This window comes from Pagrus pagrus (assembly GCF_965226575.1).
Source record: "Pagrus pagrus genome assembly, chromosome: 16".
Taxonomy (NCBI): domain Eukaryota; kingdom Metazoa; phylum Chordata; class Actinopteri; order Spariformes; family Sparidae; genus Pagrus; species Pagrus pagrus.
The window spans coordinates 14017539-14043463 of NC_140200.1; the positions used below are offsets into that span (position 1 = coordinate 14017539).

General features: G+C 38.8%; 1 protein-coding gene across 2 annotated transcripts; it reads left to right on the plus strand.

Annotated features, from left to right (window-relative positions):
* Positions 1 to 1478: 1478 nt before the first annotated feature.
* Positions 1479 to 17006, plus strand: LOC311271836 (apolipoprotein B-100-like). Of its 2 annotated transcripts, none has more exons than XM_084377721.1 (28): positions 1479 to 1556; positions 1674 to 1703; positions 2285 to 2397; positions 2500 to 2645; positions 2732 to 2879; positions 2964 to 3116; positions 3292 to 3416; positions 3559 to 3644; positions 3740 to 4184; positions 4304 to 4418; positions 4498 to 4644; positions 4727 to 4938; positions 5041 to 5236; positions 5331 to 5510; positions 5630 to 5833; positions 5943 to 6110; positions 6218 to 6423; positions 6749 to 6931; positions 7024 to 7154; positions 7269 to 7479; positions 7561 to 7733; positions 7937 to 8100; positions 8201 to 8310; positions 8404 to 8777; positions 9064 to 15102; positions 15200 to 15311; positions 15473 to 15659; positions 15748 to 17006. In XM_084377721.1, the coding sequence occupies exons 1-28, from the start codon at positions 1502 to 1504 to the stop codon at positions 16729 to 16731; spliced, it is 11397 nt and encodes a 3798-aa protein (XP_084233847.1). In that variant the 5' UTR covers positions 1479 to 1501; the 3' UTR covers positions 16732 to 17006. The 2 variants fall into 2 exon arrangements, with proteins under 2 accessions (XP_084233847.1, XP_084233848.1); XM_084377722.1 differs by having other exon boundaries at positions 5639 to 5833.
* Positions 17007 to 25925: the final 8919 nt, after the last annotated feature.

The window sequence follows — 25925 nt, forward strand, 5'->3', positions numbered from 1 at the left end:
ATCCCTATTTGATGTAAGGCATTGTTTGGGCAAATATATACCCTTCCAGTTTCATTAACTTTAGTTGCTGCAAAAACAAGATGTAAAATTGGCAATCTTTCAAACTCCAATGAGGCCTCGGCCCCACTGCTTGGAAAACTCAACATATATATCTGTCAATATATATGTGAATGAGTGAATCATTTTCAGATATTTGATTGCTTTTTTCTTTTCCATCATCTTTTAGCGACTTCTTAAAATGTAATTCCCAAAGTCATTCATATAATAATAGATAATAGATAATCTTCATGTCGTTTCTATAAAATGAAGCAGGACCAGTACTGTCTCAGATATCGTGGTGTATTTTTGTTGTGTTTTCCTAAATTATGTTAGCTGTGTTTAATTGTTTTATCCTTAAACACATTTTTTAAAGAATGCAATTAAAATAGCAAATATCCTTCAAAAAGTACCAAAACATGTCTCAATTCTGTCCTGCCTATACTTTTATAAGATTTGGGTTGTTTTACATATTATATGTACTAGAAAAGCTACTGTATGCCTCAAAAGGATTTCACTGGACCTTTGGTATGGTATCTATGATAAAGATTTTCTATCCAAAAGAGATAACCAGTTCAGAGAAAGTACAATCTAACTATGTGTGCAACATCATGTCTACACAGCGGCCAGAGACTGTAGTCCAATGCTCCTTTGGCAAGAGTTTGATAACAAACTGTTCAAGTTCAGTGTCAACTCTTATCAATGACAACTCCACAGTTTCTGGGGAGAAGTTTTAAAACAGTACACACTGTATGATTATGCAATGCGTGATTCTATGTTTTATAGACTAAGTATAATTAAAGAAATAAAAATTCAGTGAATATTTAATATTGGCTTTTGGCTACTAAGATGTAAGATGTAAGATGTAAGATGTAAATATGTTTAACAATGAAGTCAATAATAGAAGCCATAATATTATGAGACCATCTCATGCAAAAAAATGTAACTATTTGACTGAAATGTGTTGACGCAGATGCAGTTGTGAGATAAACCTATATTTATTTAACATTCACCATAATGAGAATTTTGGAAAAACATGGAAATAGCAAGGAACTCAAAATGATGAAAAAATTTAGGTGAAACTTGAGGAGCAAGAACTGGACATTACTGCTGTTATACTTAATATCAAAATAATCTATTAATGTATTATAATCTTCATAAAGTTACGTTATCTTATACAGAATTCTAATGGAATTTGTTCCCACATTTCTACAAAAAACAAACAAACAAAAAAAACAGATTATGAAGCTTGACAATCAAAATAAAGGAAAGCTTTATGAAACTTTGTCCTTCCACACGTACGTATAGACTGGACTTTGGAGCTGAGACAGTACTGTATGTTATACCCACTGACCCTCCTTTGGGAAAACCTTTGGTATAAAAGGCCCATGAGGAGGTGTACACCTCAGTCTCGTCTGAGTACTCGCCAAAGGAGCCCCAAGGAGAGTGTTGCACAGAGCCCACAATGGGGGACTCAAAGCTCTGTCTTTCCCTACTCCTAACCACACTTACCTTGACTTGTAAGTATTTTACATTACGTTGCTTTTGACTTGGGATACCATTGATCTATCTTTTAAAAATAGTTTTCTTGTTGGAGAATGAACAGCTAATGTTTTTTTTTATGATTATCTTAACAGATGCCCAAGACAATCATGCAAACTGCCTGAGTAAGTTACAGTATTTTGATATGTTCATTACACAACCTGAACATGATGTAAATGTTAAACTAAAGCATCAAGAAATTTACAAATAACACTATATTTCAGGACATCCGAGGTAAGATGAACTTTGATGCTAGTATATGCATATAGTATTTTTTTTTTTTCACTTTTCTATATCAACACAATAATATATCAAATATCTTATCTTAGGTCTGTAAGAATTTGTCAGACATAATGTAGGTGTTAACTACAAACAAAACTCATTACATCATAGCAATGTTATGTGTTGAAAACTTGTATGTTGAAGTAAACATGTATGTAACACTTTGACCCTACCCTCTGACTGAAGTTACATACAGTAGTGCAGAAACAAGTGATGGGGGGCAGAGTGGCTGAGACAGAGACACCATTCACCCTATTACAAGACACTGTACCATCAACACGATCCTGAAGTTGTTATTTTAAGGTCAAAAAGTGACATAATGTTGTTTTAAACCTTGGCTGACTTGCTGAGGGAAACTTTGAACTTTCTCACATAACTTTGGCATACTTGAGATCTAACATGAAATTGTTATCCTCTCTACCAGTAAACCAAAGGTACAAAGCCAACCACAAGTATGAATACTTGTACGAAGCGGAGTCCTTGAATGCTATCAATGGTGCCTCACATCTCAGGAATGGACCTAAGGCCACTTGCAAGGTACATGTCACTGTGCTTGAACTTCTGTTAGATATATGTGATGTATATCCTTTTTCTGTGCTACATCTATCAGAGAAAAGCTAAAACAATATTTTAATACAGGTTGAAATTGAAGTACCTCAGGCTTGTAGTTTCATCGTCCGCACCACTGGCTGTAGCCTGAGTGAGGTGGTTGACATCGACGCAGAGGGCAACCCTATGTTCGGTCCTTCACCCAGCTCTGATGCCTTTGCAGCTGAAATGGAGAGGTACTTTTCCATCAAGTTAGACATCCAGTGGCATGAACATACAAGTGCTACAGGACTTAATGGTAAAAGTCTCATATTTTCTGTAGATATCCTCTGATGGTTGCAGTTGAGGGTGTGTATGATATGAAACTGTACCCTGAGGACGGTGAGACAACAACGATCCTTAACATCAAGAGGGGCATCATCTCTGCCTTGGCTGTGCCTCTGCTGGAAGAAGACAAGAATAGGAATATGGTAAGTCTCCAAGTGTTTACTTGAACACAATAAAAAAGAGTAAAAAAGCAATTCAAAGATATCTCTCTTCACACCCATTTCCAGCCCACTATCCATGGCAAGTGCAAGACAGATTACTCCATTAATGCTAGAGAGGACATTGCAACTGACATCAGCCTCACGAGGGATCTGTCCAGATGTGACGAATTTAACCCGATGAGAGATCCCACCAGCCCTTTGGCGCTTATCTCTGGCATGGTAAGATATCCAAGCTACACATGGGTGGGTCTGGTGAACTGATCTTCCTAACTTTACTGCCTCAGGATCTGATAAAGGTAACATCACTGTACTAATTCTGTTTGTCAGACATGTAATTGTGTTGTTAAAATCATTGGACAAGAATCTTGCATTGAAATTCTTTCTCTATCTTCAGCACTACCCTCTTGCCCAGCTGGTCAGAAGCTCACAGAACTGCAACTACAAGTTTGACAATGAGAACAAACACATGACCTCCGGATCCTGTACTGAGAAACACATCCTCATTCCCTTCTCTCACAAGTAAGTCCAACCTTACAATGCTTCCTATATGGTTCTTTATTATGTAAGCGTCTCTGCTGATGTGTCTTGCCAGAGGTTTCTACTGTACCTTTCTGTCTACTTTTCTTTTACTGTACTTTAATGTTTTGTTGTGTCTCCACAGCGGAGAATACGGAGTCAATAATGTCGGCAAGCAAAAACTGACTCTGGTTCAGGTTTCTCCTCACAATGAAGGAGTCTTTTACCACAGTAAGATGACCCCTCATCTCTGTTCTTGTTATTTATTACTAAATGGAGCTAATGATATCCATAAGTAATTCCAATCTTTTATTTGTGTATCATAGGTGAGACTGTCAAGGGTCTTCACATGGAGGCTGTTGAGGACAAGAGTGTTGTCCAGGATAAAGATGCAGCTCTGAACCTCCTGAGAGAACTGGCCACTCTGCCCGAGACTGAGGGTGAGAGGAGGGCCCACCTTTTCCACAAGCTTGTCACCATGGTCCGTGGAATGAAGGTTGAGACCCTGAGTCCTGCCATTCCCGAGGCTCTTGCCGTGTCCCCTGTCCTGACCTACCAGGTTCTGGCCCAGTGTGGAACCCCTGAGTGCAGCAGTGCCATCATGCAGATCCTCAGGACTTTTGACAGCTCTGCACTTGAGGTTGATGCTGGTGTTTTTGCTATGGGACTGGTGTCCAATCCCTCTGCCCTCCTGATCAATGACATGCTTGAGATGGCCAAATACAAGCCCAGCAAGGCCATCATGTTTGCCCTGAGCAACGTTGTCAAGAGGTGAGTGAAGTTAACCACACTTCACTCCAGGTCAAATATCTGAATAAAAAAACGATTTTTCTTGTTATGTAAAAGAAGATACACAGGCCTTAATTTCTAAATGGCTTTTTCTCCAACAGGTTTTACAAAGCTGAAGGAAAACTGATCCCTGAAATTTACTCTGTTGCTGAGTTCATGGCTGCCCAGTTGGGTGACTGTTCTGGTGACAAGGACAACACTTTCATGACCTTGAGAGTGAGTAACCTACCCTGCAGATTAAAAGGTAAATAACTGCCTACATGAATAAAGGGAATAATGTGTCCTTTCATTCTAGGTTATTGGAAACATGGCTCCAGCTCTGGGAGCTGCTAGTCCTGCACTCAGAACCGCTGTGATCCAGTGTGTGAACCAACCAGCAGCTTCCCCAGCTGTGCAACAGGCTGCCATTCAAGTGTACAGGCTGACTCCCGTCCCTGAGGAGGCAAGTTAAATTACTTAAAGTTTTGACACATTTTTGGAATAAATTCACTGTATACTTATTTTATCTATCTTTTTGGTCACAGGGCAGAGAAGTTTTCATGCAGGTGCTCTTGGACAGTGCCAGCCCCATGCAAAAGCGTATTGCTGCATACCTGGTACTTATGAAGGACCCCCAGCCCACTGAACTGTCCCAGCTGGCTGATGCCTTGCCCAATGAGCAGGACACACAAGTTAAGAGCTTTGTGATCTCCCACATTACCAACATTCTGTCGTCCTCCGAGCCAGAGACCCAAGAGTAAGTGAAAAGCACATGCAGCTGTATATTTGCTGTTTCACAACATTTTGAGGAGGTTTTCTGATTTGATTTGAACTGTAACATTTTATTTATTTCCTACAGACTGAGACAGAAGATTCGTGATGCCCTGCAGGGTAATGAGGTCGGATCCATCATGGACCCCACCAAGTTCTCTCGTAACTACAAGATCGGATCTGTTGAGGGCAACATGATCTTTGAGGGTACCAGCTACCTGCCCAAGGAGGTCATGCTTGAAATGACTCTGAAGGCATTTGGCTATGACATTGACATGATGGAGGTAAATATTTTGAGCTGTTTTAATCAAACACATGCTTTGAGAGGAGTTTTCAGTCAGCTAAATTGTGTCAACGAAAATGTTGTCACCATTACAGATTGGTATGGAGGGCAAAGGATTTGAGCCAACCGTTGAAGCCCTGTTCGGAAAGAATGGATTCTTCCCCGACACCGCCCTGAAGACAATGTACTTTGTCTCTGACAACATGCCACTGAGACTCAATGAGATCCTGCAGAACATGCTCCCTGCTCTGAAGAGAGACAGAATGAAGAGACAGGTACTCAAACCAATCTGTTTTGTACATATTAATCAAACTAAAAACCGCTGTGATCAATGAATGATCGACTTCTCCAGAAGAGAAAAATCTTGTAATACAGCATGCACATCTTTCTTTAGGCTTCCCAGAACCTGATGAGGGACATTGGACGCAACCTCAACAAACTTGTGAGGGAACTGAAGACAGCACAGTCTCCTGAGGCAATGGTTTATCTGAGGCTTTTGGGAAATGAACTCGGATATCTGAGGACCAACGAAATGGAGGAGATGGCCTACTCTGCTGCCATGATGATTGACAGCATGTTCAAGATGTTCCCAACTGATGTAAGGAAGTTATCAGTTATGTTTAAACAAAAAAAAGACATTAAAACAATACATGTATTTATACATTTCCTTGTTTATGATGTCATATGTCTATATTTATTTACCACAGATAATGAAGGCCCTGATGACCAAGGCTGACAACACAATCTTTGCTCACTACATCTTCATGGATAATGAATTCTTCCTGCCAACTGCCACTGGTGTGCCTCTGAGGATTGCACTGTCTGGTACTTTCACCCCTGGCATCAAGGGAGGACTTAAGATTGCTCCCGACATGGTGATTATCTTCAAATTTCTCTTCAAAAACATATTTTACACCCAACTGTATCGTTCTCTTTCATACAGAAACAACACAAGTTACCTATGTCTGTTATGTTTCCACAGAGCGAAGTTACCTTAATGCCCTCTGCTGGCATTGAGTTTGTAACTCAGGTTGGCTCCCACATGCCTGAATATGTCAACTCTGGGTTAGAGATGCACACCAACATTTTCCACGAAAGTGGGCTCAGTGCCAAGATCGCCTTTGAACGTGACAATGTCAAGTTGACCATCCCTGCTCCAATGAGTCCTACAAAGCTCATCAAAATGACGTAAGCAGAGTTCTTGGTCATTATCACACAGAACAAGATTCTCTCCTACCACAGTATATTGACAGTACCTAAACTATAGCAAAAGTGGGACAATGACATTATTTGAAAATAAACATGGTGTACAGTAAACAGCTACACATGCTTGTCATTAAATAGTATGTGGAGTTGCTCCCAATAGAATATCTGGTAATTAATATTGTTATTTACCAAGAAAGCAAATAAGATGTTCCAGGTGCAGCTACATGTACTCTGGCCTTATACAAAAATGTTAACAAAATCTGAAATTGGGGTCTTATACTGGTATCTTTATGACTTCCCTACATAGAAACACCTTGGTGGCAGTGACTGGATCAGAGGTGAAAACCATCCCCCCTATGGTGACAGACAAGGTTGATGTTAGTGAGTGCACTCCCGTCTTCGCTGGAATGAAATACTGCACTGCTCTGCAGTACATTGATGCTTTCTCTCAGGAGACAGCCCCCTACTTCCCCTTCACTGGAGACAGCAAGTGAGAAAAACTTTTTTGACCAACAGCAAATAGTTGTCTTTTAAAAATGAATTACCTATTAATGTTGGGTAATAATTATATTATGTGAACAGATTTGCCGTGGAACTCCACCCCACTGGTGAAGTCACTGAGTACACAGCCACTGTTGCCTACGAGCTCCTTAGGGAAGGAGAAGAGGGCCGGCAGAAGGTTGACTCTGTGAAGTTCATTCTGACGGCTGAAGGTAATGTATAATATCGACAATATCATACAATATTCCCATTTTCGCAGTTGCTTAAGTGGCCCAAAAAGTTTAAAGGAGTTATGTAATACTAATTGATTGATTGATCAAAAACAGGTGTAGAGCCCACTGAGGCCAGAGCCATCATGAAATATAACAGGAGGAAGAATGTCATCACCGCCGACATCCAGATCCCTGACTACGATGTGGAGGCTGGACTCAGGCTGGGTGTTGTTGATGGAAACACCAAGGGCAAGGGAACTCACTCCATCTCTCTTGACTTTATAAATAAGAACATCCCTCAGCTCTCACTGGTTGGCCGTGCCAAGTAAGGAATCAACCATAAACCCTTATTATATAAGATTAATATCACGTAAAAGGTTTGCTAACTTGTTGCTGCATTTTTCAGTCTGAAGGCCATGAAGGAAGGTATGCTGCAGGTCCAACTTCTTGTCCCCTCAATCAGTGCTGATGCCACTGTCACAGCTAACATCAAGCGTGATGAAGAGCTGGAATTGGAGATCAAGAGTGAGATCAAGGTCATGGAAACCACATCTGAGCAGAAGGTTGCAATTAAATATGGTACGTCTCTTTTCTTAATTCTTAGATACCAGCACATTTGTACTTCAGATTTGGTCATATTTGATTGCTTCAGATTGTTTACATTGTAGTGTAGATGGAAAGGCTTTGTTAAAATAAAAATCTTTATTCAAACCTAAACTAGCCTGAGCGTAAGGGAAATGTTTTCTGATCCTTCAGGAATTTTTTCAACTTTTACTTTACAGATGCCAGCAAGGTTGAGGTTGAGTTGAAGTCAGATGTGAACTCTGAGATTTTGGAAATCCTTCCATACACTGAAAAGATTACAAAGTATGGTAAAGATGTTCTTGACACGCGGATAGGGGAGACTGACATGACAGTCAGTCAAATCTTCAAGTCATTTGTGGAGGTACAAATTTTTTATTTTACAATTATTTTAGCTGACAGATCTTTGATTTTTTTTTTTTTTTATTGGAAAAAGCATAAAACATACATTACTCATTCTTTAGGCAACAAACAATCACATGGAAATGTACGCTGCTGACATCCCTTACATTCAGAGCATCAGGATGCCTGATATTCCTGAGATTTCACTGCCAGAGAAACTGTTCTTGAATGCGTAAGTCTGAAATAACTCAGTAATCAATATCATAACTGTCAAAAAGGCTATTGTTTAAATGTAATTGATTTTTATCTTTTTTGCTGATTACAGTGAAGCAAAGGCTATCTACCACTTTGTCAATGAGCGCCTCACCATTGCTATCCCTCTCCCTCTTGGAGGAAAGTCAACAGAAGAGCTTAACTTCCCACCAGCTTTGACCACACCCAGCGTGTCTCTAACCCGCTTTGGACTGGAGATTGTCTCCATGGAGATTCCCATCCCAGAGCTTGTTGTACCTGAGAGCCTTTCTCTGTCTATTCCTCTTTTCGGCAAAGTTGAAGTTTCGACTCTCATGAGGAGTAACTTATACAACATGGAGGCCTCAATGGCTGCTGGCAAAGATATTGTGGAGACACCAAGCTACTCAGCTAAGTTTGACGTGAAAGGAACCTCCCCAATTGACATCCTCTCAGTAAAGATTGAAGGTATTTTATTATCAATATAATGATGAATTTAGAATTTGCTTCACTGTTACTCTTAGCTCGGTTGAAATGATGTGTTGTTCACTCTTGGTAGATTTCAACTAATATAAAAACAATGTGACTAACATTCACTAACAGTGTTACAGTGTTCTATGATGCAACTACACTTAGATAGATTTCTGTACCATATATTTTATATGAGCAAATTAAGCTCAAAATTTTGCTGAGAAGTCACACTATGCAATCATTGCTTACCAATCATCTTTTCTTCTGTTGTGTTTTTTTTTAGGCTCTGGTATGTTGGCCACCACTGATTTCATCAAGGCCAATTTGAAAAGCTCTTTGGCCCATAAATTCATTGAAGCCAGTATTAGTATTAGTGAAGAGGCAACGATGACAGACAAAGTCAACTTGAAAACAAGCAGCAAGATTGAAGCCACCAGTCCATTCGGTCTCAACATTGCACTAGAGCACACTGCTATGACTGGAATCAACACTGAAGAAATCTCTGCTGACATCAACTTTGAGGGTATGTTCAAGGCTGGACCCATGTATGGCAACACCATTTCAACCCAGTCATTCGCCATCTTCCCCTTCAGGCCAGAGGCAAAGATTGATTCATCTGTTCAGATTGACTCTACCATTGTTCAGGCCCAGAACACAATTGCAGCAAGCCTTGCCAATGGTGAATTCTCAGTTGTGTCTAACACCAATGCCTTTGAAGACACCTTTACCAATGTTGCTGAGCTTTCCTTCAAAGACAGCAAGCTGTCATTGAAATCTGATGCAAATGCTCTTGCTCTTGGTATCAAGATTCGTAACCAGGCTGAAGCCTCTGCTGGTTTTGGTGAAGTTGTCATGAGAATGGATACAAATGCAGATTATTCTGATAATCGTGTTTACTCTCTGCTGACTGCCTCCCTTGATGCCAATGGTCTGACTGTAAACAGTGATGCCACCATGAAGCTCCTTGAAAATGAGGCAACTCACAAGGCTGCACTGAGAATGAACAAGGATGGTGTGACCACCACTGGAACAACCACCCTCCAGAGCCCCCTGGCCCTTGAAAACACCTTCAATGCTGAGCTTGATGCTTCAAGGGCAACTCTATCCATTACCAATAAGGCTGCAATGAGTGATATCAAAGTTGATAATGCCAACACTCTGACCATTACTCTCTCTAGCCTTGACTTCAACTCAAAGGCTGAAGCCATCGCAAGCGAGTATGCCTCTTACACTCACGATATCGCCATTGACCTGAAACCCTACACTGCTTCTGCAAATGTTAAAAACAACCTGAAACTTCTGGAGGCCAACTTCATTAATGAGGCTCAGTTGCAGGCAGAGCTGTACAAGATCGACCTGACTGGCAGCCTGAAAGCCATCTATGGTGAGGAAGAGATCAAGCACACCTATCAGGTAAATTATGCCGATATGACTGCTAACGCAAAGTGCAGCACCACTGGAAAAGTATTTGGAACTCACATGAGCCACAACACCGAGCTTGAAGTTGTTGGTCTTGCTGCCAGGTTCACCAATGATGCCCGCTTCAACTCACAGCCAATGCGCTTTGACCACACCATCCGTTGCAGCATTGTGCCTTTTGATTTCAACCTTGACGCCGTCTTCAATGCTGATGGAGACGTGACCATGTATGGAAAGCACAGTGCCCAACTCTATGGCAAGTTCCTCCTGAGAGCACAACCCCTGGCTTTTGCTAGCTCACACGAATGCAGGGCTTCAGTAACCCAGCAGCTAGATAACGGGTTTTCCCTTGAGACCACATTTGACACCAATATGGATAATGTTCTGTCACTCACAGAGCAGAAGACCAGTTTTAGAATGAAGTCTAAACTGAATGAGCATGGCTTCGATCAGGAGATGAGTGTTTACAATACTCCTGAGAGAATGGGAATGGAACTTTCTGGCACAATCCTCACAAACATCCTCAACACAGACTCCACAGAAAACCAGGACTTTGCCCTCTCTGGCTTCCTCAAGTATGACAAGAGCACAAATAGTCACATAATTCAGTTGCCTCTGATTGAAAGTCTGCCTGTCTTCTTGGAAAGCTTTAAGGGCTTTGTTGTGCGTATTGCTGAGACACTGCAAGACTACATCAACAATGAAGAGATGAGGGCCAAACTTGAGGCTCTTCCTCAGCATGTTCGAGACATTGTCTCTCAACTGAATGTAGAAGACAAACTAATTCAGCTGAAGCAATTTTTCAGTGATTTCGTTCAGGAATATGCCATCACCATGGAGGATTTGGAAGCCTCTTTGACAAACTTGAAGGCTACTGTAGAGAAACTGCTGGCTGATCTCAGTGTCTTCATTCAAAACTTTGCTGGCATGATAAAGGAGATGATTGTTAGTAACAACCTGCCCGAAGCCTTTATTCAGAAGATTCAGGAACAGCTGAATGCTATTAACGAGGAGTTTGACATCAAGGCTGTGGTTGTGTCTGTGATTGATACCATGAAGGAGATGATCCAGCAGATTGACCTGGAAAAATTGGAGGGAAGTAGCATCACATTCTTGCGTGATATTGATGCCAAGTATGAAATCATGGCTACACTAAGGGGAATCATGATTGATATGAAAGAAATGATTGAGACATTTGACATGCAGACATTTGTTGATGATCTGAAGAGATTTGTTTCATCCATCAACCTTAGACGTCCCATTAATGCACTAGTGAGTTGGATACCCACAGAGATTTTCAGCGATATGACAGATTATATTAGGGAAATGATTCAGGAACTTGACATTGTAGGCAAGATCAACACATTCTATGCTAAGATGAGAGAGCTGATTGTAAAGTATGAGGCTGACAAAAAGGTTCAAGCTATCTTGGAAGGTGCTTTGGAGCTCATCAAGCAGTTTAGAATTGAGGAAACCATTAGGAACGTAGCCAAGATGGGAATGGACGCAGACATTCCCACCAAATTCATGCAAGTCTTCCAGAGTGCTATCAACTACCTGAAAACAACTGAGGTTAAGGATATAATTGAAGGGCTGAATATGTATCTTGAAACTCTTGTGACCAAGCTGAAGTCATTGGAATACAATGACTTTGTGGATGTTGCCAATCAAGTTATTGCTGAGTACACAGCTTACGTTAATGAGTTGATCAGGACTCTTGAAATCCCCCAGAAACTTGAGGCAACAAGAGATTTTGTCAACGCTGTTTTATCCTCTGGTAGAGGCTTTCTGGAACGCCTGAGAGAAATCAAACTTGCAGAAATTATTAAATTTGCAAAGGATATCCTTGACACGCTTGTGTTTGATATGACCAATGAGATTAAGGCATTTGCTGAATATACAAAACAGGAAATTAGAAATCTTGATGTCAACGCTCAGATTGAGCTCTTGCTGAACAGTGTCATTAATTTATCAAGAAAAGCCACAGACATCACCAAATTTATTTTCAACTCTATGTTTGAGGTGATTACAAATGTGGTACGTGAGCAGAAAATCATAAGCGAGATTAAACAAATCATGAATGGGCTTATTAATGAACTTCAGGATTCCGAGTTGAACACGCCATCCTTCACCATTCCTCTCACTGATCTTGTTGTGCCTTCCATGAAGTTCAATATATATAGGCTTAATCAGTTTGAAATCCCACCACAGCTGGACATCCCTGAGTTTACTATCTTGGGCTCCTACACTGTGCAAGCCACCTCCATCTCAGCTGATGATATTAAACAGAGAATTATTGATTTGATAGATCTTGTTCTCAACTGTGAGATGAAGATGTTTGATTTGGGTGCTTTGTTTGGAGACCTGACTATGAACTATCTCCCTCCCCTGCCTGAGTTTTCGCTTCCTGAGATTACAGTAGCTGAGTTCTCCTTCCCCACTCTTCCTCATGTTCCAGCAGAGAAACTTGTTAAGACTCTGCAGCTCCCAGCATTTGAGCTGCCACTCATTCCCAGTGAGATCATGATTCCAGGATTTGGTCAACTGAGTTATGAGATAAAAGTCAACTCTCCCATCTACACTATAAGGAATGCTGCTGAAGTCCAGAGCTCTCTAGATGTAGATGAGACTCCACAGCTGACAGCTTTTCTGACCTCTCAGGGTACGTCTCTCAGCTATGAAATCCTTAACTTCAACCTGGATTCTACTGCTCGTATTGCTGTTCCCAATGGGCAACGTCTGATTGCTGCTGAGACACTTAAGTTCACTCACAAATTTCTTGCGTTGGACCACCATGCATCTCTGACATTGAATGATTTCTCAGTCCAGGCTTCAGCCAAGACAACAGTAAAGGCCACCGCAGAATCTTACAAAGCTGAACTTTTAAATGAAGCTTTCTTAGCTACCAAAGGTGGTTTATCTGCCACTTTTGACACTTCATATAAACATGTGCTCGACCTCCCTGTCATTGGCCTTACTGATGAGACATCTTGTACTCAAAAAGCTGTGGCCCACCAGGAAGGCACCACTATTACAGTAACTGTTGGAAATCAAGGTACTTCCACCTTCAACTCTCATGACAGTATTCACAAGAGTGAACTGCAAGTCACAGTCAATCCAAGTACAGTCAAGTTGACCTTTATTAGTGACACAGATACAGTCCTTTTGAAGATGAGACAGACCCTGAGTGCTGATTTAGTCATCTTCAGCTACTTCAAGTTTGATATTCGCTCTGAGGCAGAAGGTCCCACAATCAAAAACAACCTTTTCGTGGGATCAGTAAATGCCAATCTGCATGACATGAACGTTGAGCTGAAGGGAACCCATAGCACAGATTTAATTGGTATTGTCAATGGAGCCCTAAACAATGTGATCGACCTTTCTCTTAGTCCTAGAGGGGTTTTGTTCAGCTTTCAGAATAAGGGAAACACCAAGGTCATCTTCAGTGAGGCTCTTACGGCCAAAATTGATCTGCAGAATGATTACTCTGCCACCTTCAGCCCTGACACACAACACATGAAAACTGTAGCTCTGGCCCGTCTTAATCAGCACAAACTTTGCTGGAATTTCACTGTAGAGAACAATGAAAGGGAGGCTGCCATCCTTGCTGCTGTAGAAGGGGAAGCAAACCTTGATTTCCTGACTAGGCCCATCAGTATTCCTGAGATTGACCTGCCTTTTGTTGAATTCAATACTCCAGCTATAAGTGATCTTGACCTGTATGATCAAACCGGTCTGAAACACATTTTGACTACCACTGAACAGTCTGTTGATGTGGATGCCAAGGTTGTTTACAAGAAAAGCCAAGCTGCACCCCTTGTTGATATGATGGGTCTGATCATGATTCCCTCTGTGGGTGACCTGATCACAGAACTGTCTTTCAAGTCTGCCATCATTAATCTGAATGCCAATGCTGGACTGTATACTGATGATGATCTTGTCTTCCGTCTGGGAGCTACCACTGCCTCTGTGTTTGAGGGTCTAAAAGCTAAACTTGACGGCACCACCAGTCTGACCACCAAGAGAGGAATCAAGTTGGCCAACTCCCTGTCCCTCGAAAATCCTCACATTGAAGGCACTCATGACAGCACTATCTCTATGAGCACTGAAACTTTTGAAACTGCGGTCTCTGTGGCGACTGTTGCAAAGATTGCACTGCCTATACTCAACCTGGAAGCAAACCAACAACTGCTTGCAGACACCAAAACTAAACCAAATGCAGTCTCAACCTTGAGAATGAAAGGTGATTTTAACATCCCTGTGATCAAGGCTGTTGGGAAGGCTGAGGCAGAGCACAGTCTGAAGCTGGAGGGAACCTTTGAGTATGTTTCCATGGAGTCATCCACTAAGACAAACATGGACGGCACAGTGCTCGATGACTATCTACTTTTGGGAGTTCTGGATAATGATGTCAATCTGTATCTGAATAGCGATGGCCTACGCTCCACCTCCAAGGTTATTGCAGATGCCAAACTTAACTATGGCACCACCAAAGTCATTGGCATGGATATCAATGAGAATCTTGCTGTTGAAGCCTCCCTGAGCCGCGTGTATGCAGTGCTGAAGTATACTGGCAACAACGAGGCAAACTTGTTCAATTTCAACACCAATGGCAAGCATATTGCCCAGGCAACCATTGACCTTGCACCAACTTCTTCCTTGATTGCTGATATGGAGATAGATATTTCTCAGCCAAGCAACTTGGGTGACCTCGCCATCTTTGACAAGACTGTTGCTGAAGTGACAGCTGCCAAACAGAAGATGTCTACCAATATCAAGTTTGTCAGCCCACTGCATACCACAGACCTGGCAGCTGAAGTAGAGGGCAGTGCTCCTGTCTTCAAAGTCACCCTTAAGTCCTCTGCCACCTCTGTCGTTGTCTTCTTGGAATATGACCTGGACTGTAAGTTTTTTTTCTAGCATGTCATATTCTTTTACATTTTTTTTGTGCTTAAAAATAATCAATATTCAGTTTAACTCAAGTCAATATGCCTCAACAGCTTCCATTACCCTAAACTTTGAAAATGCTGGTGTAAGCCTGACTGGGAAGATGGTTTTCACCCATTCCGATCTGACCATGGACACTCAATACGTCCTTTCCCATACAATGAGGTAACACTTTAAATAAGCATTGTGTAACATTTTGTTGATTTTACAGTACAGTACATCATATGATAAAGTATAGTCGTTATTATTTCCTTTAAAATATTTGTTTCTTGGAAAAAGTTGCTGTCTATGAAAAAAAATTTACACATTCATGCCTGTCTCCATAGTGACTCCCGTATCACCATGAATTCGGACATAACCAGCCCTGCCTTCACTGACGTGAACTTGCGTTATGCTGTCCGTAAAGATGGAATTAGTGCCACGATTTCTATTCCGTCTACTGGCTTCCTGGGTCTTCAGCTCCATGGCAGGGTCCCATCTCAGATGAATGCTAGACTTTATGGTCGTTACGCTGTAAGGATTTCATATTGCTATTAGTATTTGCACAATTACAACAATCAAGAGATTTTCATCTCATTTTATGTTTTTTTCTGTTAAACAGTCTGATCCTGGGAAGGATGTTGATATCTTCACCGTCAGAGGTTCCGCCAAGGATGCTGATAAAATGAATCTGAAGATGGTCTTCAACATGGAAGCCTCTGACATCATGTTAAGCGGACTACAGGAAAGACTTCCTGCCATCAGCTCTTGTTTGTCTAGCTTTGCCGAGAAATATCAACTGTTCAGATATGCTGCCCTGTTGAAGGATATTATTATTGACTACATTGAGGAGGCCCACAACATTGCAAAGAACCATGCCCCAGATCTCAGTCAATTGTCCATCCTCTTTAGGAACACTGTTGTTCAGTATCAGAAGGCTGTTCAGGTCTTCCTGGATGCTGCCATCAAGGTTCTGAGGGAGACCCATGTTAAATTGCCAGGCTCTGAGGAGATGACCCCTCTCCTTGAGGTGCTCAATAAGATGGCCATTAGCGTTACTGCTATGGTAGAGAAGGCAACCCAGCTGGTGGCTGTTAATTTAGAATATGTTTCCAATGCCATAATTGGCATGATCAGTAAAATTCAGGTCACAATGCCCATTCGTGATGTCATGGCTGGAGCCAAGATAATGGATGTGATTAGGGATACCGTAAAGACAATGCCTAATCCTATTGTGGATGTTTTGAAGCAAATGGAGAATCTAGACATGTTCCTGGAGAAACTGGGAGGCACCTTAAAATCATATGTTGATAAAGCGCAGGACTTTGTTGACAACGCTCTAAAGTCTGATGTCCTGGATGCCATTGCTGTCTACATTAATGCTTTGTATGAAAACTATGTAAGCTTAGTGAAAACAGTCACAGCGTACGCAAACACAGCTATGGATATTAAGTTTATAAATGGCAGCATCGATTACATTCTGGATGTTTTCAGATCTGTAGTGAATCAATTCAACCACACCGTTACTGACTATCTGCAGCAGGCTCCTGCTCAGTACAGAGCTTACATAAATGTTAAGGGTAGAAAGCTTGAGATTACTCTTTGACTCCACTTTCACAAGTATGCTAAAAGATTGAAATGCTACTTTTGAATTAATACAGTATTGTGTTCAAACATCCTACAATTTATTTAAAACAATAGAGGAAAATATCTAGATTAACACCAAGTATCATGTTCAGTTTTGTTTGAATGGAACAGTGGATCAGCATATGATAATGGTGTAACATGTAACAATGGTGCATACACAACCTGGATACCATATGTATTTTAATTCTAATTATTGTGTTTGATAGGATTGTGAAATAAAGTGTGTTCGCTGAATATAGTTGTGCAGCAATTCTTTTTTCTCCAATAGACTACTGTACAACGAATGATTGTTTTCATTGTTGATTAATCTTTCATTTGGTTTCTCAATTAATCTGTTGTCAGTGTTTCCCAAAAGCAGTCAGTTTGCTGTAAAGGAAAAAGATTAATGAACCCAGAAGATTTTTTCACAATTAAGAAGATGTAATCAGAGAATTTAGATTTTTTTTTCTTCTTGGAAATTGAATCAACCGGTTAATTGATGATCAAAACACTTGGCAATTAATTTAATAGTTGACAACTAAGCAATTTATGAATTAATTGTTGCAGCTCTACAATAGACTCCTACTCTTCTTCTTCTCTTCTTGGATATGGCCAACTAATTATACATTTACAATAGTAAAGTTCAAAGTCATTTATTTGTCATTATACAACACAGGGTTGCATAACGAAATTAATGTTTGTAAACTACCATCATGCACAAATATAGAACATACAGTGATTTATTCTGTATACATACAATATAATACAATAATGGTGAATGTAAACAGCAGCAACAAGATGGAGATGATAATATTAGGGGTCAGCTAATAAGGCTTTTTCAGGGCCAATACCTATTTAAGGAGACTAAAAAATTATATTTCGGACAGATATTCATTTGCAGTAAAATGAAAATCTTTGTATAAAAATTTTGAACAACGAGTGATGAAATAAACAGTACAATTAACTCAAGTACTGTTCTGAAGTACAATTTTTAGGTACTTGAGTATTTTTCCATTTTCTGCAACTTTATACTTCCTCTCCACTACATGTATTTGATACATTAAGTTACTAGTTACTTTGCAGATTCATATTATTCAGTGTTGATAAGCTTTTACTTTTGAACTGTAACCTATCAGATAGTTTAATGGACGTGACCTTCTGTGAGAGGATGCTTCAACAGAGCCAAAGTAGCACATTTTTAAATTACTTTATTTTATCGGCAATCTGACTGAAAAATCTCCGATATCAATATTCAGAAAATGCTGAATATCGGCCAGCTTGATCTGGGATGTTGTGGTGGAGACAGGCCTCTGTAAAGATGTGGGCACACAACAGTCTCTGATTTCACGTTGAGTCCCATTTTGTCAATTTCATCTTGCTGCAACCAGACTTTAGCCAGGAGCAGCCTATAGTCCAAGATGGATAAACATGGTTCCTATCCCGGATCTCTTCCTCTCCTCCCTGAGTCGGAGAGCAATTTTGAGCAATAAAGCTGAAAAGGTTTTTAAAAGGTTGTTTTTTTAGTTAAAAAATGTAGCATAATTTGAGGGAGCTACCAGCCACTGCATCTGCCGCTCTGCTATTGCCTTGTTTGGAACATACATTTCATATGTCTCAAGAGTGAAAACACGGTTTATCATTTAAGGAATAAAATCTATCTGAACATTGTTAAATCAGTGGCAGCATCTCCCTCTGACACAGTTTATCTGGTTAGATTTATCCTTCCACCTCATCATTGACTTAGGTCTCTATCTATGAGCTCAAATGTCAGTGTAAAAAAAACACATAACAACTGTCTTTTACTCTTTATGACTGATGACATTGTGTTTTCAATGAAAAAGACTATTTAATGCTTATATTGGAATTACATGGACCCCTAACAGGGGAGCAGAAGGGGCACAAATCTTACTAGATTCATGAAAAAGCCAACAGACGCACAAATGTAATATCTGTTAGCAACCAGAGGGGGTCACTGGAACATTTTCTTTACATCATAGTGGTACTATTATGACTGTGCTTTATACCATAATATGACTGCTCATACAGTCCACATGTTGGTGAATTGAGTGGTGGAAAGGGAAAAGTACATGTACTCGAAGACTATAGTTAAGTCGTGATTTAGTGTTTTAATTAATTGCTACTTTCTACTTCTGCTCAACTACATTTCAGAGGGAAATCTACTTTAAACTTAACTACATTTATTTGATGACTTTAGTTATTAAGTACTTTGCAGATGAAGATTTTAAAAACCTATAATGAGTATATGAAAGACAGTGCATTGATATACAGTAAATTAAATCATGTAATAGTATAAAAATTAACATAATCTCATATTATTATATTCACTCATTAAAAGTAACAACTATACGTGCTCATTTGGTTTGATAGTGAGTAGTTTTACTTTTATACTTTATACATTTTCTTGAGCATACTTACATACTTTACTTGAGTAAGATTTTAATAGCCAGACTTGTAACAACGCCCTTTTTAATCATGGCATTAGTACTTTTTACACTTCTAGGTGACTCACTTGAAATAAAGACATTGCCCAATGATCATCACTCATTTGAATGGTAGCATGTCATTCTTTAAAACCCTGAACAGCAGAAATGCTGTGCTGTCCATTGATTATCAGCAGATATGGTTCTGCATATACCTCATTGAATCCCTGACTGAGCTTTTGAGGAATACTGTCAGAAACTGGAACCTTTGATCCTTGACTCTCCTTAACTGTACAGGAACATGTTATCAAGTCGTGCTTGAAGATATTAGAAGATACCACTGAGTGAAATGTAGGGCAATGTTTTCAGATTGCTGTGTAATAACATTTGCACTTGACTTAGGTTCCTACATACAGTCTCTGCAAGTCTACAGTCTTCAGCAAAACACACATTTTTAGTTTTAACTGTTAAGATACCACTGCCATTTAGATATGGTTCCCTGTTAATTCGCTCTCACCATGCAACTGTGTCTTAACCTGACGCGCCAGATCATCTATTTTACAAATTGGTTTGTTGCATAGCTTAAAGCTTGAGCAAGATGGATTAGCAAGGGCACATTATTTTCTTGCCCTTGCAAGGTAAATTTTATCTGCCACCAGGCACGGAAAAAAAAGGCTGACTGGGAACCAGTTAAGCTGGCAGCCTGGCACAATTTCTATCTGCTTTCACATCTCCATTATAGATTAAATGAATGAATACATTCATGTTTTGTCCTGTGTCATTGGTATTTGCTGCTCTAAGAAAAATGGAAAGCAATCTGGTTGTCTTTGCGACAGCAATGCAAACGACAATACCACTTGGAAACACTAGAGGTAGAAAGTTGTCTGTTTCCACATTAGGTTACACTGCTACTGCATCTTCTTCTGCGGGAATATTATGCAATGAATTAAAATCTAAGCCAGCCACAACATTGTGGAAGCTCAACCCTGAAAGCTCAGCTAACAAATATCAGTTGAATATCAATTATGCAATTTATAAATTCCTGTTTGCCAACAGACAGACATACACACATATGGGAGATGCCTAGCTCTACACACCCTGATTTTATGTTGAAGGAGCTGCCCTGAAGTTCAAGTTCATTTACCCACTGCAGTATAATAGTTCATAACATAATAATGACATGTTGACTTTTTTCTGTGGCTTTATTAAACAGCTTTACTACTGACAATGTGTAAAAGTTGTTCTAGCTTTTCAACATTAGGGCAAGGACCATTCCTCACACTTTGTAAATATACCTTAGATGCAACTGATCAGATAGGTGATAGGTGATGTCATGCTTTTAAGCACCTTAAGGGCCTCACCCTTACCCACGTAACACCTGGAAAAACAGGTTATTATGTGATGACCTCACGAATATGTAAGTGCAGGTTTTATGAGCAGGCTTTAGCTAGTTACTGTCACAAATCACAAATATATTTAGACTTTTGTATACACAGGAAGCTTTTCAAAAGCTGTGAAGTTGGAGGTAATCTGTAGGTAAAATATCAATTTTTATTCAGGTTGTTAAGTGTTCATTCATAAAACTGTTATGACTGTTGAATGTGTTCAAATTGCTTGGTTTTTATGTGTGGATAGGAACACGCATTTGCAAGTACTCAAATGTACTTACAGTCTTTTAGTGTATCCACAATGCCAGAATAAATGCGGCACAGTTTCAGGATGAGCAGAACAAAATCAAGGTTTATTAATGTTACATTTATGAATGGTTTTACTTTAACAGTTTTTCACTAAGAGTGTGAGCAGTACTTACAATCTATTAAATACTGTAATAATAAGAAGGCTGTTAAAACTGTATTTTATTTTCTGTATTTGTTTAACCTATCTGTTTGATTTATTTCTGTAATATCTGTATATTGTCTTCAGTTCATCTCCTTTTACAATTTATTTTTTTGTTTTCATATTTCTTGTGTGTTTGTACCTTGTGAAGTGAAGTTTTTTTTGTCTTTTTAAAAGACAAGTTAGGGACAAATTGTACAAGTCTTAATTTTCATTTGTAGATCATGTAAAACACATTTGTGACCATTTTGAGATTAATCTCTATAGGGTCAGGGTTAGTGGTGCTCCATTGTAACTTCACACTGAAAACTGAAGACACAATTCAACCTACAACTAGTTTCACAGACGTTTTAAACCATAGTTTGTCACATCAATAGTAAATATGGTCTCTAAATAAAGAACAGGGCTAATTAATCACTCCCCTCTTTGTGTCACCTGTTGTGTTGCTGCAATGATATGACACAGGCACAAATTAATGCTAACAAATTAATGCTAACATTGTACACATTAGCAGCCATCATAAGTATATAAACACACCATACAAATGATATTCGGAAAACATTTCCAATCTAAAAAGTCATTAGTGTTGATCTTCCCCGAATGTCGCAGTTAATACAAAACAAACTCTTACTGGTAACGGGCTAGCATAGCATGTACAGACGCTAACGTTAGCTAGCTAGCATGACTGAGCAAACAAGCAATCTCATACAGTGTGCTAGCATGGTGTAACTTAGCTACTTACCCCAACTTAACTCAAATGCATGAAAATATTCAGCTACCATCAGTGCAAGTACTGTAACTTTAGCTTTTGATATCCAAGTTTAAATAACTTAAGAGTAAAAAGTAAAAAACCTACCATGAGTCTTCCGAGGAACACCATGAAGATGAAGATGCCTGCTGAGAAGTAGCTAAAGTTGGCTAGTTTAGCTACTAAGGCTCACAAACTGAGGTATGGAAGTCTTATAGTGATTGACAAAACCTTAATTTGAAACGAGCTGAGTTGCCTGAAGAAAATCATGTATAATATAAGGTTTTCTTATTTGCTTTGACACTTATTTAGTGTTATCTGAGTTGATGTATTTATAACCTGTATCTAAAAAGTTCATTTCAAAGAGTTTGCAATCCTTCCATATATGGTCCTGATATAAGATTTTTCATTGTACAAGAGCTAACTACAATCTTTTTTTTACATTGTTATATAAACCCACCTAAAACTAATACATTAATTAAGGTTATACTGTAATGTTCAGTTGTATGGTGTTGTTTTGTTTTGCAATATACTGAGATGGTGTTGTAAAAGGGATCTAAAAGTCATACTTAAGTTAAAGTAAAGATATCATGTTAAAATATTACTTCTGTAAAAGTATTTGAGTAGAAGTCTAAAAAGTAAAGGATATTAAATGTGCTTTGAGTATCATTAGTAATATTGTGGCAATAAACGTTAAGTGTCAAAAATAGAAATAAAAGTAAATTACACATACATTTACATGTATATATGATATACTGCTAATTATTGGATCCAATGTTCAGCATTTCTGCTATTATAGGAAGCATTTTTTTTATTTTTAGGCTATATCATGATACACAATAGACATCTCAATATTTTGTAGTTTCCTCGAAAACACTTCATAAATAGTAGTTTTTTATCTTTTCTCCATCCCCTGTCATTTCTCTGTATTTCAGTCAGAAGAATCTTATCTGTAATTTCCAGTAATTATGACCATGTGGTATTTCCACAGTTATAGAGGTGAGTTGATTTTGCTGAGCACTTCAGAAGCATTGATGCATCTGACTCCAACTAATCCTGGAAGGGTCCAGATCAGTCTGAACCCAGATTACAGGCAAGACGCAATCAGTGCTCACAGGCTTTGGGATGTCTTGAACACTGGTATTAATGACCACTGTAGCCATACAATGACGCCACATGTATTGCACTTCACCATATTGATCTGCTCTCTGTTCTCACTCCTTTTATAACACAGTTGATCGATCACATTGCTTAAAGTTTGACACATGATTAGCATCACAGAATGAATTTTGACTTGAGCCAAACAAAAATTAATTTGAGTTTTTGACTGATCCATATTTGTAGATCATCATTCTCTAATTCCAGCTTCTCAAATGTCGGTATTTTCTGGTTTCTTTACTCGTATGTGACAGTAAACTGACAGTAAATCTTTGGGTTGTAGAAAAAACAAGACATTTGAGGACATTTTTTACATTATTTTCTGACATTTTACAGAAAATAAACTTCAGATTCTTGAAAAAAAACAATCATTAGTTACAACACTAATTAGTTAATTTACTGTAATTGAAAAGTGTTCATTTGTTATTCAAGAGATCATATTTTTACAAGATATCTGTATGATCTATGGGGTTTTTTAGACAAAAGGATAGTTTAGCACATATTTAAAACTGTTCTTTCAATTGTCCCACTTGTCCTTGTGGTAGTATAACTTTTAATTACGCTCATTTGCTCCAGGCCCCAATGAGATACTGTCTTTATGCTATAATCACTGTGCTCAGTGCTGTTTCTGACCCTTATGCAACATTAGACTGCCTTCTTCTCCCTGATTAACTTATCTTGAGTTCACCTCTGTTGTAATGCTGATCACACAGCTGTCACAGACTTCTCTCAGGAGGTGAAAGGTTAGCCGAGAATGTTAAGACATCGGTGTTTAGACAATAGTTTTTTTTAATCAACGCTTATTCAACAATGGTGCCATTTTTATAATTTCAACAAATTTCAGGCATTCCCTGGTAATTTCTATAAATTCTCAGCCTAAATTACAGCACGATGGACTGTAACACTAAGTCCACTGAAGCCTACCTTTCAATAGTAGGATGTAAAGTAGATTATATAACAAAACCTGAAACTGACAGACATTCATGTAGTTTCAGTCAAATAGAATTACATTATTAAGCATGAAGAATCCTAATTAAATGTCAATATATTAGTCAAGTCATACAGATCATTTTAGCCTTAAACTATGAGAGAGCTTATATATATGTTTGTTGTTCCTAATCAGTGGTATTCAGATACTTTATGTAAGTTACAGTACCAATACCATACTGTAAAAATACTCCATTACAATTGAGTTACTTTTATTTAATCTTAATTATGAGTTAAGATTTGATTTCACTCAGATCAGAGTGATGTGAGATATCAGATGCATTATGTTCAAACTGAGTTGAGGTGGAGCTCATTTTTTAGTTATTTTACATTGGTTTGCAATACAATGATTATTTTCATTAAGGAGTCGTCTGCTGAGTGTTTACTTGATGTTATTGTTTGTTTTGTTAAACTGGATGAAACAAAAAATAACAATAACCCGGAGCTCAAAACGAGGCCTTCAAATGACTTGTTTTGTCAGAACCAGCAGTCCAAAATTCTGTTTATTAGAACTGAAGGCAATTAAATGGGAAATGTTCACATTATGAGAAGCTGAAACACAACGTATTTGGCATTTTTTGCATTAATTAATTTGTTGCTGATTAATTTGATGAAATTGCCTATTAATCAAATAATTGTATTAGCTCAAATGTTATACACTAATCTTAATTTGTAAAGTAACTACAGCTGCCAAATAAATGTTATAACGGTAAGAGTAATAATAATCATCTTTATTTATAAGGCACCTTTCTTAACAAAGTTACAAGGTGCTTGTACAATGAAATAACATAAAATTCTGTATAGATAAGTTAAAAGGCAATTAAAACAACATAATGCAAATTAAATCAATAAAACCAGGACAATGACAGAAAACATTTAAAAACAAGCACTAAGTACTCTGACCGACCAGCTGCCTTAAGAATTTTAAAAAGCCATTTTATAAGAATGTAAGAGTGTGTGTGAGTAAATGGACTTAATTACATCCCACCACTGTTTCTTATGTCCAGTATAGTTGCTGTAATCGGTCGTGTTACTGGGAGTCATTTTGACTTGTCATAGGCACACACCAGTTACACACCATGCACTCTACCAGGGCTCAGACTATTATTAATGTTATCTGTTAGACCTGTGCTTATCAGGTCCTAAAAAAATATGACATTGTTTGTGAATAATCTTTAAAATGTAATGTCATGAAACAGTCTAAAACAGATATGAGCATGCGTGTCATAAAAGTACCAATGCAGCCGTTAGACATGCTCTAATATGTGGTGATAACACACTCAGAGAGCAGCAGCTGACTCGGGTTTCGATTCTGTGCCGATATGATTCATATTGTTCAGTAGTCATGGGACAAAGGTTTACTGAACCTTCTGTGAGAGGCCTTCATGTAAATTAGACACTATAGTGGCACCTTTGTGATTGAAATATCTTAAAGAGCTTTTTAAATCGTTTGGACAGTTTCTTTAAAACATTAATACAAAAAAATGGCAAACACACCCGGAGTTAAGAAGTAATATACATCCACACACTTTGCTGAAACTAACAAATAAGTGTGTTCTGCCCTTTGAGCAGCTCAAACAAGTTATCGCAGTTAGTGATTCAGCATCTATGAGCTATTTTAAGAGATTGATCTGATTCCAAATGGGTTTTTTTTTTTTTTTAGATATATTTGATTTCTTCTATGGAGGAACATTTATAAATTAATTTCTCCATTAAAATAATCTCAAGAACAGCTAAATGTCTCAAGGAAACAACCCCAAATAATAAAACAAGAGCTGGAGAGGTAATTTAACATAATCAAACATCCCCCACCTCCACCCAGTGCTGACAGACACGTCTTAGTTTGTGAAACATTATAACCTTTGGCCTGCCACAAGGACTGTTCAGACTTTGAAACCAGGGCAACACATTTGCACGTCCAGGTAATCGCATACAGTAAGATTGGAGGACTATAAAAGCAAGAGGTCTAAGGCACAAGAAGTAGTCTTCACTGAAAGAGGAGGA